Here is a 16,617-nt window from a genome sequence, read left to right on the forward strand (position 1 = left end):
CGCGCGTCAGCGCTTTGCCGAGAGGCCACCGTGGCAAGCGCGTCTCGCCGCGCGGCAGCGCGATGACATCTCCCGCGCTCTCCGAACGCGCGAGCAACACCGCGAGCGCTCGTTGTTTCATGCGAGAGACGACGATCGTCGATTGAAAACCCGGCGCGGACCGGCGGCGGTCCGGTTGTAATGGCTGCGTGACGTCACCCTCATCGCTCTTGATTGGTTCTTCATCTCGCGGCACGCGGCATTTGCCGCAGAAATGGGTCTCGAACCCATTTCGCGCGGCACGCCGCAAAACCCCCGATTCCTGCCGATTTTGCCGCGCGCGGCATGACGCGTTGCCGCGCGTTTTTGCCGCTAGCGTGGCCGTACCCTTAAGCGGCATACACCGGCGACGCGTACAATAATTCTGTGGGCTTTCATCCTATGCAGCGTGCAACCTCATGCATTTCCTTGTGCTTATGCGCTACACCGTTCACAAGCCATGCCGAAATGAAAACGCCAAATCAGGTCGATGTGGACGATGCTGGTCGAGCGAGCCCACAGAAGTACGACACGCATATCTTGCTATACATTCAGGGACTGCGCACGTCAAGCGTCGTACGTAAAGAAGTGGAACAGAAGGGCGCGATTAGTGACAACCACATGAAGCCAAGGAAAGCAGAGGGGAAAACAATTGGTGTTTTAATTGAAATGATACAAGAAAGGGGGAAAAAAAAGCAGATAACTTGCCGCCGGTGGGAGTCATGGCACATACCCCGCGGATATTTAGCCAAGAATGGGCACACACCCCGTGAGATATACCGAATGGTTGAGTCAAAGGAAAATCAGAAGAATCCGTTGAATTTCATGCGCTGTTTCATTAGGAGTTCAGTGTTCTTCGAAGATAGCGATTAGCCGACATAATATGTTCACTTTTATGTAGCAATTTATTACGCAGAACCCAAGTGCGCTTACTGTCACTACTTTGTAGGTCAGTATAAATACACTTTAGGCCCGTTTGCTGGCACTAGCATTTGGCGCACACACAAACTTCGTATACCGGCAAATATAATAGCCGAGAGCCACGACAATCCCGGGAGGATAGGCACAGAAAGCTTCGCTTACAAAAAAAAAAAGAAAAAAAAAGAAAAAGAAACCTCCCCCTACCGGAAAATGGGAATAACCAAAGCTTGTGCTGGGTGCACCTAAACTAACCATGATGCGACGGCTGCGACGGAGAGAATGACGTCACTGACGGTATGCCCGCAGTCCGCCGTTGTCGCGTGCGTTCTATGCCTCGAGTTTGCTCGGCGGCGTGGTTAGCAGCATTCGCCGACGCCATTGCCGCTTGCGATCTTGCGAACGAAATTAAATTGCTTCACAATTAAATCTGTCCGTCACGTCAGACAATCAATGGCTCATACCCCCTTAAGCAATGGCTCACACCCGCATCCCCATTATGACGACAGAAGTGAAATTCTACGCTGGAATGATGAGCGGCAACGGAGCCAGCTGTGGAAGACTACGACGAACGCGGGAGCAGTGGCACGAGCGCGTGCCGAGCACGAGCGCCAACCGAGGGGCGCCAACGAACCAGCTGCGGAAGAAGACGACGATGCTCGAGCCAATGCTGATGATAATTTTTAGCGTTCACGGACGCCACCGAAATCTGTGCCTTCGCTCGAAAAATTAGGCGAGAGTACCACATCCCGCGTGAAACCGAGCCCACTGTTAGTACAAAGCAAACAGCATTAACGACCGACTTTACCAATGAAGCCATGAAATCATTCACTCGCGATGTAAAGCATGCGTATCAAAGAAATGAACAAAATTCGCGTTGAGTGGCTTCCCAAAGCAGGCTGAGCAAACACTGCGGAGCTCCCCCACTCAGCAGCAAGCGCTGCTGAGTGTCAATGCTGATGTGTCAATGCGGTAAGCATTGCGCATGCGCGCAGCTTATTTTCCAACAAGCCACATACAAGGAAAAATGGAAACCAAAGCGCAAGAAAGAAGGCAGCTGGGATGCGTGCGATGCTCCGACAAATGAGCTGTGCACTTGGCGGCTTTCTTGAGCATTTGTATATGCATGCACGAAACAGAGCCAAATGCTTACCGGTTGCATTTTTATTACTACTGTTAGTTCAAACAATGCTTTTTTTTAAATCGCCTGTGACATATGACGCGGCTCCGTCTTTTCAGGCGTATTACGTTCTGATAGGCAATCAAAATGTCGCTAATTAGGTCCTAATTGTTCACTTCAGGGCACATGTTGCAATTGCAAAAATGAGGTTAAGCAGCAGGAATCTTCTTAGTAGGAATCAGCACTTTTTGAGATATTCATCCTCAGAACTGATTAAAAATGCTTTGGCGTTTCTGTTACGATCGTCCCGAACTGATAGATGGACGCTCTTGAGAAACTGTTGACTGGTACGCCTACGTATTTCGTAGCACATTCCAGTTTTAAGGTTATTTTTAAGCAGAGTCGACTTTACTACTGTTCGGCTTAATTTAGCCATTAGAACATGCGCCCTAAAGCGAAGAATTAAACAAGTCAATTAGTAAATGTCTATTATTGGCTTCCTTGACATTGCGATGTCTCATGCCGATAATTTTCGCTTCCCCCAGATATCCACGTTCAAGAACAGAGCAGTGCCTTGTGTCACAGGCGATTTATTTTTAATCTATTCAGTAGAAATAGAAGTAAAACAAGTGGTATTGTCACCGGAAAGCATAACTAGAAATTGATAGACGATAAAACCGATTATAGTCGTCCGCGTTTCCCAAGCCGCCGGACCCCGAGTAGACCACAACCGTAGTACACGGTAACATTTTGAGGGCTCAAACTCATTCCCAAGAACCGATTCATGCAGCGATATATATACTGGAAACAGTTTCCAGCCACAAACCTCCCACATAAACTCCCCGATATCACTGAAGGCGTGAAGGTTCATGACGTGCGCGGTGGGGGGCGGTTGCAGCGAAGCCAGCGACGTTCGTTGCGTGCGCCGGACGTTCTGGGCATCCAAAAAATGCGGCCAGCAACTGTCACGAATGTTTTAATTCGCTGCAGAGAGATAATTTTGTCGAATGTCGTTGCTACAGCGTCGCAAAAAAAAAAAATAAAAAAAAATAACCGCCAGCGTGTACCTGCCCGACGTCCGCCGGCTGACAAAGCTTTCCAGTAACTGCATGCGGTAGCCCAGTGATCGCATCAGAAGCTCATCGAAACGGAAATAGAGAAGAAAACACAGCGGCGTCTAAAGGAGCACCAGTCTTTCAGCGCGGCTTAGCATTATTTACGGGCAGGGGCGCTTTTGGTCGCCACTCAAATGCGGCGGCCGAGCGGCGGCATTCCATCCGCGTATTGTGGAATGCGGCTGGCCCCGTCCGAAGGCGGCCTCTGGAAGAGACAGCGGCCCGCCCCACACAAACTGCGCGATCTGCCGTGAGCGTTCATTTGTGATGAGGTGTGCATATATAGACGCAGCATCTTGCTCATAGTGCGGACCACGTTGCAAGTTAGATATTTGCACATCAATCGTTATAATCATCGCTCACCATCGGCAGCGGCCTAATTGATGACGCAAAAAAAAGGCCCAGCCTGTAAGTGTCAGCACACCGTCTCATTGGCACCCATCCCGCTCCGCTTGCCAAACTAGACTCCTTCCTCGCCAGTCCAATCTGTAATCCATACTGTCTCTGCGTCTGCTATTTTTCCGTGCCATCCCTCGTTGCGCGGTCGTTTCGCCTCAATTTTTTCCATTGCCTTTCAAGTTATAGAACTCGCAGAACGTACGGATTGTATGCTTTTCTTTGCAATAATACCGTTAAGCTTCCAAAGAGAATCTGCCGTTTGTGCACCAACCCATATTTTACAGCGATAGCTGCTTCCAGCTCACCTAGTTGCTTTGACAGGATGAAAGAATTTAAGCGATATGCAACGGTAAGATACCAAAGGCAGGATGAGAAACAAGATCAAGTAAAAGCGGCGTCTGTCTACTTCTACACGCAGGGGAGCGCCCCCTCCGCAAACAAAGAGAATGAGTCCTAGATGCAGAGATTTAGGTTGCAATGGCTGATAACCATTCTGGAAGAATCAGGTAGCCTAAAATAATAAATTACAATATAAAACGTAGGTTGCTATAGTGTGGCCGTGCTATCGTCTTTCAATGGTTGCCAAGTAACTGTGATATGGTTGGCAACGAGCAAGCTTGCAGACGCAGCCGCTCTATCTGCACATGACAGTGGCCAGTGCGTTGCTATCCCAATGTCAAGAACAGAAGCAGCGGTAAAGCTCCGTGCGCTTGCTCGCGAGCTTACGTTGGCCCAATGGAATTCGGCAGACATCCTAAACCAGCGCCTTTATTCTCTGGATCCTCATCTAAAGCTCCGCCTTCCGCACGGCTGACCACGACGCGTGAGGTAACTCGTTTCTTCGTCTATGGCTGGGCGTAGCTTTTACTAATGCCTACTCCTACCTCGTCAGAATGGCCATAAGTTCAGAATGTGAAGTCTGTGGGTGCGAACAGACGATAGCGCGCCTTCTGTACGACTGTCTAAAACAAAACAAAAAAAAATGTTCTTACGTCGTACGACTCTTCGCAAAAGTATAAGAAAGCGAGTTTTGAACATAAGGCGGCCGGCCAATGGCAAACAGCGCGGATACGGACGTCAACATTTGTGAATTACAAGCGCCACGGCGTAATGAGCAACACAACAGGGCCGCGCTGTAGCATCCTCTTGTACCAGAACATCACCGAGTCACAGTACGTCGTGCAAGGCGCACACGAGTGCCGATAGATGTACCTAATTGGCCCACACGCCATCACCGTTAGGGAAAAAGACGACTCAATTTCACCCGCCTCCGAAGAGTCGACGGAGCCTGATCCGTATGTGCGTGCAAAGGGGCTTCCAGACACCGATTACCAGACGTACTGTTTTCTGTCTGTTTTCTCTTCGTCCATTTGTTTGGTTATCATTCCACTTGGCGCAGCCGGTTTTACAACGCTTCTGCGACCGACGCCTTCCACGAGGGAAGAGAGGTTTCCGTAGTCGCTTTCAGCCTGGCCTTCCTGGCACCGAGAGCGAGGTGAAACACGCAAGTATACGGCGCGCGTGCGCTTGGCAGCACCACGACACTCTCCGTGTGCCCGCGTCACACTGTTTCATGTTCGTTGAGCCCAATGCTCACCTCGATCATTTATGGAGCAGTTTTTCGCAGCGAGATGGCGGTCATTCGACAGGACGAGAGCTGGAGCACTGGCCGAACTCTCTGCAGCAAGTAAGCCAAACTCTGCAACAGCAAATGTACCTCATAGTATAGGTTGACTCAATTCCAGCAAGGGCAAATATATTAGTTCTTCCAGGATCGTGAAGATATATCTATATATACCCTTTCTTTGCTTTAAGCCAGATTTGTGCGCTTCGGCCGTTTCACGCCTACTTAATTTTATTGAACCTGTTATGTCTTCATTAAAATCACCGCCAAAGCACTCCTTACAGATGGTTAACCAGCGAAGCTGAAACGTGCGGCCCCGGTGTGTATCACTGGGCTAATCCCGACGGTACATTAAAGTCTTTCCGAATTATTGGTTACGCATTTGTGTTTCTTAATGAGGTTACACACACGTTCGGCTGCGACGGAGAGAACGATGTCACTGACATACGGTATGCCCGGTATGTCGCATTGCCGCTTGCGATTCGTCAATATTAAATTGCGTCAAAATTACATCTGTCCGTCACGTAGGACAATGAATGCCCCCCCCCCCCCCCCCCCCCGGGTAAACGCGGCCTCCCTATTGCGACGACAGAAGAGAAACTGGAATGACGAGCGGCAGCAGAGCCAGCTGTGGAAGAAGACGACGAACGGGGAGCAGTGGCACGAGCGCGTTCAACGAGCCAGCTGCGGAACACGACGACGCTCGGGCCATTGCTGATGATAGTTTCTGCGTACAGGCGAGGGACGGACGAATCGGCAAGCCATATACCGGGTGTTCAAAATGAAGCTTAATGGAATTTTTAAAAATCGCCTGTGGCAGGTAGCATAATTGTTATCATTGAGCGGGGTATTCGAAGAGGCGTACATAGTAGCACGAGAAATCGAAACACACATTCAACTAATTAACGAAAATCGACTAACGAACTTCTTAGTTAATTACTTTGCGACACATATGGCAATTTACGAATTGTAGCCGGTGAGTTTGCAAGACGCATCCACTGGAAATGAATTCCCAGGATGACACCAGTTTCGAGATATTTCCCAAAGTGTGGGACGAAATACATGGGCGTTCCAGTTACTTTTGTGCTTCAATGTATAAAACAACAGTTTGGTAAAAAAGTAAGTGGGAGAACAGCGGATTTTCACGGCGAGTTTGATGGTGCATATCTCGAAACTGGTGTCATCCTGGAAATTCATTTCCAGTGGATGCGTCTTGAACAGATGCGTCTTGAAATGAACACCCTGTACAGCTTCGCTGTAAAGTGCCAGAAAAGTAAAAAATAAAGCCTGTTTCAGAAACAGTGTCCGTATTCACAAGACGCTCTTACGCTCGAATTGCGCGTAAGAGCATTTTCCAGCCAATCCTGATGCAGAAAATTTTATTAGTGAAGGCGGGCATCCAATGGCAAACAACACGTATGAACGAAAAGCTTTGTGAATGAGAATTTTAACAAGTCGCTAGGATGTATTATGTGGCATGGGCCACTAAGTGCTCACATAAAATCAAGCATTAATAAAAAGCAGCGTATTGTGTTCGGACACATGACCAAATGAATGAGAAAGGGCAGCTGCCTGCGGCCGAGCCCGCCACCCTTAGACGTGCGCCCCCCGTGTCCACCATTTGAGTGACTCACGAATCCGTCGAGCGTGATCCGGGCTTAGTCAAAGACGCGAGAAACTGATCCACTGCGCACACACCGCCGGGAAAGTCGGCAGCCAGCATGTTCCTGCCCACCATGCCAAAAACTGGAATATCCCTATGGCGGTCGCACAAAAGGAAATAAGCGGTGTGTATTGCGTAGCCCATTAGTAAGAAGAACAAAACCAGCCCGAACGTCGGTCCTGCGTGTACGTGGCCTGGCTAAGTTATTCAGGCTTGCAATGACCGGCTTGCAAGTCCCGCGCTTTTGACCGCGATTTGTAGGAGCTGTTGCCAGGCCTGTAATACTATAGGCCCGCACAGGCGAAGCGCCTACCACAGACGACTGACGAGGCCGGTCATTGTATAAGCAAGTAATGGTGCTACTAAGTTATCAGTTCGCTTTATGGAGGAAGAAAGTTTACTTTAGTTAAGCGCTATACGACTTTTGCCCATTGTTCTGAAATTATTCACCTTATCTATCAATACATCTGGTTTTGTAGTCAGGGCCAACGTAAACAGCGGTTCATTACCATTAACAACTGCAGCACAGGTTCGTGCACAGCGTGCGAGAAGACAGTGGTGCCGCCCTAGTGGCACACCGTCGAGTTATCTTACGTGCTAACTATGCATAGCAGACGGCGTCATGCGACGTCAAAGCCCTATTCGCGAGCTTTTGCAGAGAATGCGCAAGAAGTTTCCACATCCGAAAAAGCACAATAACATTTTTGTTTCTGCAGTAAGTACTGAAGGCGAGAGGCGTTGGCATATCACCTCTTTCAGCGGGACATTACTCGGCTGTATACATTTGCTTACGGCTGCTTTCTTTTTCTCTCCTAGAATACGTGTTTGATGTTGTTGACATTGAAGTAAAACGCGTTAGCGTAAAAAAAAACAGAAAAAAAAGGGACTTTCAATGCACAGTTGTTCATTCCGGTGGTGGGAATAAAAATCGTTGAACTTAGGGCATTGATCAAGTATAGACGAAAACGTACACTGCGTGGAGAACTGCAACGAAGCTCTGAAAAAAAATCTGAAAACAGAAGTTTGCGAAGAAACGTGAGTTCAGTTCATTCTAAAGATAATTGAGTTTTGTTTTTATTAATCTTTACCGTCAGGGCATTAAATGTGTGTGTGTGCGTGTGCGTGCGTGTGTGTGCGTGTGCGTGCGTGTGTGTGCGTGTGCGTGCGTGTGCGTGTGTGTGCGTGCGTGTGCGTGTGTGTGCGTGTGTGCGCGTGCGTGCGTGCGCGCGTGTGTGTGTGTGACATCACACTGGTTAGTGGTAAGAAACATGCTACAACGAAAAATCAACATGCGGTACAAACTTGGTCGCTATCCAAGCAAGCGAATGTTCGTGAAGTTCCAGTGCGCCTGCTCTGCGCTCGCTGATCTGGTGTCACGTACTGAGCGCCACCTAACGGCTTCTTCAGCTATCAGGTACAGAGCATTTGGTCGGCATGCGGACAAAATGCCGTCTAATTTGCATACGAACAAAGAACGAGTGCAGTTACAAAAGTGTTCTGAATGGAGGGATACGCATTTGTATACGATGCTTACATGATGCATTGCCTGCACATGTCAGGACACAGCAAAACTGCTCTGGCAGCGTCAACGCCCGTGCATTCACGCTTGTTTAGGAGCTGTTCCAGCGTTCAATACAATAGCCGCGTTTAATGAATGCGACAAATGGCCCATCGCATCGCATTGCTGGAGCATCGCATCCATGTATACGGCAGTAATGAGCTGGGAAGGCGAATCGCATTAATGCGCCAGGAGAAGGTTGACCGACACAACACGGTTGACTCATGATAAGTGGTTCTTGAGGGAAAGGGAAAGGTTGGCGCTACTCACGGCGGTCCGTGTAAACGCTGGCGCATCGCCTCGTGGGAGAGAGTGGGGGAGACTACGGCCGGCGCGTGGCTCTTCTCCACACGCTGCAAATAGGCTTGTTATGCGCCACGTGTAAACGCTGTCGCATAGTATTAACCTGATGCGCTAGGAAATTCTGCAGTCATGTAAACGCGGCTAATGTCATGAGTTGCGCATGCCACGAGCATGCACTCTAGCGTATACCTATTACGCTTTCGCTTCACCTCCGGTTGTTCCTGGGCACATAAAATAAAGATTGATCGATTGATTGATGACGCAGTGTCGGGCGTCCAGTGCTTTTTTGACAACGTGTGGCGCATGACGTCGGGCTTGTCAAGTGCGGCTGTGTATAATAGGACACCGAGAACACTGCAGCCGCCAACGAAGGAATACACGCGGCGATGGTGCAGCCCCTGAAAGGCGAACCACGTTTTTTCTGCCACCACGCTCTGCTGTTAATATGCACACGACACAGCGTACACGACCTCGTAACACTGTCCTCTCCTAGGAGCTGCCAGAGGCGCAGCTTCACATATGGGGGCCGCACAAACGGGCCGAGAACGCGTCTATCACTTCACTCTTGATTAATCACGTTCAATAGGAAGAAAAATTTAACCTATCTGATAATAAAGAAAAGCCCAGCGCAAGCGAGTATAGCGTGCGATCGAGGAACCGTAAAAAGCGAGAAAGCAGCATTCGTGTACTACAGCGCGATGCGAACAAATACGCGTATACTGTTCGTAGCGCAGCACAGCATCGACGCGTGGTAACTGCGGCCCTTTTTGCAAAAATACGGTGTCGAGCCAATTACCAGGCGGGGCGCGCTGGCGACCCGACCGTACGCCGCACCAGCGACTTCGAAGTCCCGGACAAAGAAAGCACACCAACTTCGCGCGAACGCCCTCAACAACAGGCGAAGGTCTGTCGTCACGACTGTCTTGAGCTGACAACACTTGGAGCCTCCCTTCTGGCCTGCGCGAGCCGCTTGAATGTGTTGCCACCGCGCGGCGTGGAACGATTTCGATATGTTTTAGCTCGTTTCGTGGAAATAGTTACGTGATGTCAGCTGAGCTCATATACAAGGACGTCGGGGAATCATTATATAGTCTTCGGCTGCAACTTGAGAAAGCGGAACCTCTTTGCTGCGCTAACGTGCCAAGTGCATCACCAGACGCGGTGTGTGGTTACCAACTATTTTAACTACATCGCTTCCTACTCGACAAAGATGAACGGCGTCTGCGGATTGCCATCGTGAACTGGAAGGAAAATAAAAGTGTCATAGCAAGGCTTAGCTTGGGCTCTTTCGTTTGAATTCCCTCTACATACTCTGGGATTAAGCCACAGGGGCCCGGACATGCTACTCCACAAAACTGAAAACTATGAAAACTGCAGTCCTGTGGAAAATTTAGGTCAGTGGTGTCTGTAGGTTTATGGGAAAGAAGAGGCAGACAGGCCACGACACAGCAGCGGCACAGATTAGTACATTAGCGGCGCTCTTCGGTCATGGAGAAATCGGTACCAGTGATGAACCGCGCCCACTGTACGCCCCGCTATTTAATGCGATCAGACTTGTTTGCCTACTTGAGGTACTTTCTATCTTACGCCCAATTGGTGTCTACCAACTTGAACCACTACGTATGTCACAGTTCCATCGTCGTCTTACAGTCACGATCACGCCATTCTATAGCCAAGTCGTTCTCGTAACGCTGTTCGTCATCATTTCAGAAACGTCATCAAATTGTCGTCACACCGCCTTTCAGAATCATCCCATCGTCGCTATGGCGTCGTCTTCACAATGCCTTCGTCGTCACTGCATGCGCCGTTGGCGCACGGTCCTCGCCCTACAATCTAAAATTGCGCACACCCTTCAGGGTGTTTCCTTGTCACACGGGTAACACCCCTACCGTTAGGGACTTACAAAAAAATTTATAGACCACGGAGCTCTAACTAGACGTGCGATGACAAAAGACCTAGTTGAAAAATATGTAATCATTCGACAGGCCTTGGGCGCACAGAAATATCCGACAGGAGAATTTCACAGGGATTGATATGAGTCTATTTAATGCACTTCTTATGTCGCCTGTGACAGCTGTGATCTTTTTTACTTGCAAGAAAAAAATCGGCAAACGAGATGCTATCATTGGTTCTCACTAACAATTTGGTCTTAACCCGTAAACGTGGGCGTGTTAGCCGTGTGACAACCAAACACCTTTTATACACCCACAAAGGTGTAAAAATGTTTAGAGTGTACCGTCGTGAGATAACTTTGGCGAGTGATGGTCATAACAAAGCGGGCCAATCACGGAGTCTGTATGTCGCTTATAGCCGAAACACTTGAAATCTGGACCACTACAGATTCTAAATAAAGCTGTCCTAGCCAATACGGTGTGTCGCTACGTGGTCACTGCACTGCGTGAATGCTAATCGTCAATCATTAACTTAGTCATTTTAAGATGGGTTCTGCTGGAATTATTTGGTCTTCGCGACACTAAAAAACTGGTTAACATTGTTCACAGGTAATTAATACCTCGAATTCCTAGATGTGATCGTGCTCAGGCGTGAGAGGGACGACCAGACGCTCGATGGAGGTGGCGCAGTGAGTTTGACAGCGGCCCCGCCTATCAACAAGGGGAAGCGCATTTGGGTGGTTAGGAGTGGCGGCGAAAGGCAAACTTCAAGAGTTGCTAGACATCGCAGAGTCTAATCAAAATGGCCAAGAGTTAGAAAGATATTTGCATTGCAATCGCGCTAAAGAGATTGGAAACTATAGGATTGGTGCGAGACTCGCTGCAAAAAAAAAATCACTTCAGGTATATTCAGGTATCCAAGTTATCATACATAAAGCAACCACAACAGGAATCAATGACATGAGTTTCGGTACAGCTGGTTACATTCTTCAAGAGCGGATGACGTGCCTAGAGGCAGAGTCGTAATGAAATAAATTTCCAACAAGTTCTTAGAGTACTTAAATAAACCGGTAGCAAATCAATTTTGGAAAGTTTATAAAAATGGTTTGTGTGTGTGTGTTAAGGTCTAGTAGAAAACTCGCTACTGGTTTCCCTTATTTTCCTTCATTATTTGTTCAAGCGAGTTGAATATTCTGTCGTAGTTTATCGCACAATTAGGACAACTAATTCAATTTAGACTTTCAAGTGTCCATTGCTGTGAGCTAAATAATTTAAGCCTACCCGGATGCTGCAATATTTCTCAACATTGGTGAAAGGGATGTGAAAAAGAAAACAGAACGCAGAAAGTTTTATTGTGTCAGTGAATTCTTCTTTTGAATGCTAGTTTCACAAGTGGCTCAACCCTCGTGTTCGCAGCTTTGTATATGTTTTTCTAGCACTAGGTGGGTTCCCTGCGAATTTACGTGAACAAAAAAGTAGATCAAGTTCCAAACTGACGAAAAAAAAAAAGAAAAACAACTTTGCCTACGTTGTACATGCACTGTACTGAATCAAAAGTAGACAGAGTCCAAATTTGCATATATTCCGAAAAAGAATTGTCGAGTGAAAAGCTGACAGCATTATAATGAAGCCGAATAACGCAATAAAAATCACATGTTCCGGGTGAAAATATGGTTGTACATGAGCGTGACCCTTGCGGATCACCAACTTCTGTTTAATGAAAAATGCTTGTAGTGGCCGCGTATTATGGTATTCCTGAAAGGCCAGCGTATTTGGACCAGCGTATTTAAATTTACATTCGCGCCAAATTTATTGCTCGAGTTCCCTCACTGTACATACTAGTGATTATATGAGATTCAAAAGTGAGATGCAATGGCTGGCGGTGTGTAGGGGAGTGTTCACCTGTGCTTTCACTGTATTATACTGCCGCACAATTATTTAGATAATGTAGTAAGTCCGTTCATATCACACTTTAAACACAAGCATGGTGATCAACGGATGTAGCTTTCTATATATCTTCCTCCCTAAATGTAAGCAGGCGTTGTGCCATTCCCAGTGGCTGTTGCCAGCCTGATCCCTGTCTATTTTCCTAACTGTCCATTGTATGTGTTTTCATACCAAATATCCGAATAATAATATCTGCGTGTTCGGCTAGCAATGAAATGAAATGTTTATTTCTCTCACGGTTAAAGTAGCCAGCTTTGGTCGCAGGGTAAAAAGCTGCTTTGATGCAGTTTGAAGGCCACCCGTTGATCACATGAAAGTATCTTGACAATAACCGAGAACTCGACCTAGCTTCGTATGGGCTCAAGGGCTGATGGGTAGAACCGGGCCGGGCAAACGCATAAGTGTTTGCCTACTCAGGTCTCACCTGAAAAACGGGCTCGTGCAGTGCTCGACTGTCTACCGTTTGTCAAGGAGCGCCGATGTTGTAGCGCAATGACAAGTTTACCATTCAAAGTGGCTAAAGGTGCAGTGGTTTCTTGGGACAGCGAGTAGAAATATTAAAATAGAATTCTCCAATCTGCGCAGTCTTTAAACTGTGTACGGACGCCCGCAACCCTGATTACTAAACGTGATGATGGCAATGCTGTGCCGGTAAAACTGAGAAACAAAGCGCAAGGGCTTTCGCAGGAATGGTTACTTTGTGTTAAACACTGAAACTATGACTAATAGCCGTCTTCTGCACGTAATCAGTTGCATAAATCATAGGCTTCTGTTGTCATGAACTGTCATGTTTCCTACAAGCGCAGTCTTTCTGTTCGCGACCATATAGCAGCAGAACGCATACTAGCAGTCACACTGTGTTATGAAATGCCCACACCAGCGTTGTGGCGACGTCGGCACCCCTTAAAAGCGCAAAGCATTTTCGACATCCCGAATACCACAACGTCCGACGCGACTCGCACCGATTCGTCGCACTAGCCCTCAGCTACGGGCGTGCATACCAAATATGAAACAAGTGTCTTCTCGTTTGTAACAGTTGGCTTCTTTCAAGTCCCGAACTACCTCACCAGCTTCGTGGCCAGGTGTGCGAGGCGGAACAAAACACCGCCGCCCCACGGGCACGTGCGTCCTTCGAATGCGTTTCGGGAGGGCGTGCTCACGTCCAAGCCATTCTGTCGGCGCCCAACAAGCTACGCTCGGCACGACCGACAGTGTTCTTCCTCTGCACAAGATCCGCGCTGCGGCGCAAGCAAAAAGGAAGAAAGAAAACAAGAGACGGACCCGCGATTCCCCCTGCCTCGACAAGCACAGCGCCGGCCTTCGCGTTGGAACCGAGGCCAAACTCGGTATGCGCGCGGCTGAACAATATGCCACGGGGGAACCTGGTATCGTGCATTTGGTACGGTACGCTTGGCGACGTCAGTAGCGGACGGCAAGCGCGACACTCGCATTGATGTACCTCGCTAGGAAAGACGAGGGCTCGTATTCACAAAATTATTACGCTGTTCATAAGAGCCAGCCAATCACGACGCAGGACATAGCGACGGCAGCCGAGCAACTGCAAAGAGCTCTATGCGAAAAGTTTTGCGAATTCGGCCCGAGGACATCATACGCGAAGGCACCGGGCACGAAACTAGCCACTTGTTCGGCTCCGCCATGCCACTATAAAACCGTTGTGAAGCGGCTCGATCGGTCTGCAATTTGCCGGTCTATCCGGCACGGTTGTGAGGCGTTATAGGGGCGCGATCGGCTAATTGCATGGCTGGCGCGGACAATGGAAATATTTGAAAATTCAGTTTTGCCATTGTACTGCATTTACTATTACACCTATATACCAGAATTTTGGCTAGCTTAGCGGTAAAAACGCGATTTCAGCGGATGGCGGCCTCTCTAGAGAATTTTGTAGGATTTCTAGCGAATAATGGCGCTGAGAGCGGGAAGCGAGCAATCCCAGGAAATTTCCAACGGATCTCGAATAGGGCGGACAACAACCGCTTGAGCGGACAAGTGCACCCTTACGGTGTAAAGAGCCGTGATACCTTTCATGCTCTTTACAATAAGCAAGGTGTCATGAAAAATAGACGTGTGTTCATTTACTCCAAAGTTCTGTCGCTATGGCCCAACCGCAGGAATATGCATGTTGAATGTTTTGTATGAAGAAAAAAATGGAACAGCAGCTATTACTTCTATTCAACGTTGTTAGTTGAGGTCCATTACATAGGTGAAACCACTACCTTCTGATGATCTCTAGAAGCGTACATAGCTACGGTGAAGCGACAATTCTTCAACTGCATTTCTTGAATTACGGCTAGTGAGTACTGCAGTTCTCCGCACTGGAATTGCCAAGCTAGCGTGCTGCTGAAATACAGCATCGCTTCGCGCCCATCTATCCGAAGCCAGGTGACGGCGATGAATGACGTTGCTGTGCGGCAGCATTGAGAGGTCCAGATAGTGAGGACGAAATCGCGGGTCCGAATTACGGCCGCATTTTTATGAGAGCGAAATGGAAAGAACACGTAGGCGCGGGTTGAACACCACCAGTGAATCAAGATTACCCTCCACTAGGGTGTCCTGCAAAGCTCACTTTGCAAATTCGGCCCGTCAATACCTATTAGTGAGTAACGCGCCGCGTGGGCGCTCAGTTGGTCGTTCAAGCGCTCACCGGCCACACGTGACCCGAGGCTGTCAACAACGCATGCTGCTCCGCGCAAACCCGCTCAGCGAGTACAAAAGCACGCGCGAGCTGTAGGCGACATGCACACAGCAACAATGTTCTAGGCCCACGTGCCTTCAACTTGCGCGTGCGGCTGTGAAAAATAAACACGCTCCCGTCTGTCGTCCGCGCGGCTGACGGACCGTCCACAAGTGCATGCGACCAGGAATACGCAGCCCAGACCGGGCCGCGGCCGGACAGCGTCGGGGAACTCGCTGTCCGGCCGCATTCCAGCTCGCACGTGCGCTACTCACAGCCTGCGGGCGTCCTGGGGCAGCGGGCGCGGCACAGCGCGCAGGCCGCGGTGGCTGCAGTCCAGCGTGAGTCCCGTGCATCGGCACGGATCCGGGCAGCGCGACAGCTGCGGCTCCTCGGCGGCGCTGCTCGCGAAGAACAGGCACAGCAGCAGCAGCGCGGCCGCCATGCGGGCTGCTCAGGCGGCGGCCACCATGCTCCGAGCCTCGACAAGCACTCCCGTCCGGTTCGCGCACAGCGCCGCTCACCGGTCGCGGCGGCGGTCGCTGGGGGGCGCGCCTCGGCAGCGGGGGAGAGGACCACTCGCGAGCAGGGGGAGCCGCCGCGGTCGATTCGCCGCCCCGTCTCGCAAGCGACATTTGGGAGCTGAGCCCAGCGTTGCTAGAATCAGCTTGTATTTGGTTTGTGTAACGGCTGGGAATCTGGAGTCATGCAGGTGACCATTGCGTTCGATGTCGTAACAAGTCCTTGCGCTATGGTGGGCTGGGAGGACACGGAAACAGACAGGGCGACGTAGGCACAATCATTCTGTGGAATGACGGGCCCGCACGTTACCGACGGCGATAAGCATGTTACCGCGAAGACAGACTTCGCTACTCGGCTGTCGTAAAGGTGTCAAGGCGGAACCATTCGATTTTGCTTTCCTCTGTCTGTCGGTCGGTCGGTTGGTGGGTGCTGAGGGATAAGAAGTTCAGTATCCAAGTTTGATGCTTCAGGGCCGGTGTTTTGTAGCGATGCCTTTCCGGTAATAATGCCTTTTCGCGCTCATCGCACTTTGTCAGGGGTCAGAGCGACGATCCGCTCGCGTTATCAACGGGATCACCCGGCCGTGAGTGGTGGAGACGAATGTAGATTAAGTCATAAGGCATCGCTACAAAATCGCGGCCCAGGTCTATTGAACAGCCCACTCTATCTACGTTATTGACGTCACTTTAGCTATTGGGTAATCTGCCGTTGCACAATTGCACTGTGAAGATGCCATGGTACCATGCAACAATCACTCTTTCAAATTCATGGAACGAGATGTTAAGGATCGTGGTATAAATGTAACACGAGTCAGACCGTAGCATACAGGCCAGCAGCAAATACGGG

The 16,617-nt window shown here is 49.3% G+C and overlaps 1 protein-coding gene across 1 annotated transcript in view; it reads right to left on the bottom strand.

Moving 5' to 3' along the window:
* LOC119457450 (protein slit) overlaps positions 1-15,762 on the bottom strand; it is a 287,783-nt gene extending 272,021 nt beyond the window's left edge. Inside the window, exon 1 of the mRNA XM_037719017.2 lies at positions 15,525-15,762. Within this exon, the coding sequence (XP_037574945.1) occupies positions 15,525-15,694 (170 nt within the window). The 5' untranslated portion in view covers positions 15,695-15,762. The remainder of the gene's footprint in view (positions 1-15,524) is intronic.
* Between the last annotated feature and the right edge of the window lie 855 nt (positions 15,763-16,617).

The sequence above is a fragment of the Dermacentor silvarum genome, chromosome 1 (assembly GCF_013339745.2).
Source record: "Dermacentor silvarum isolate Dsil-2018 chromosome 1, BIME_Dsil_1.4, whole genome shotgun sequence".
Classification (NCBI taxonomy): domain Eukaryota; kingdom Metazoa; phylum Arthropoda; class Arachnida; order Ixodida; family Ixodidae; genus Dermacentor; species Dermacentor silvarum.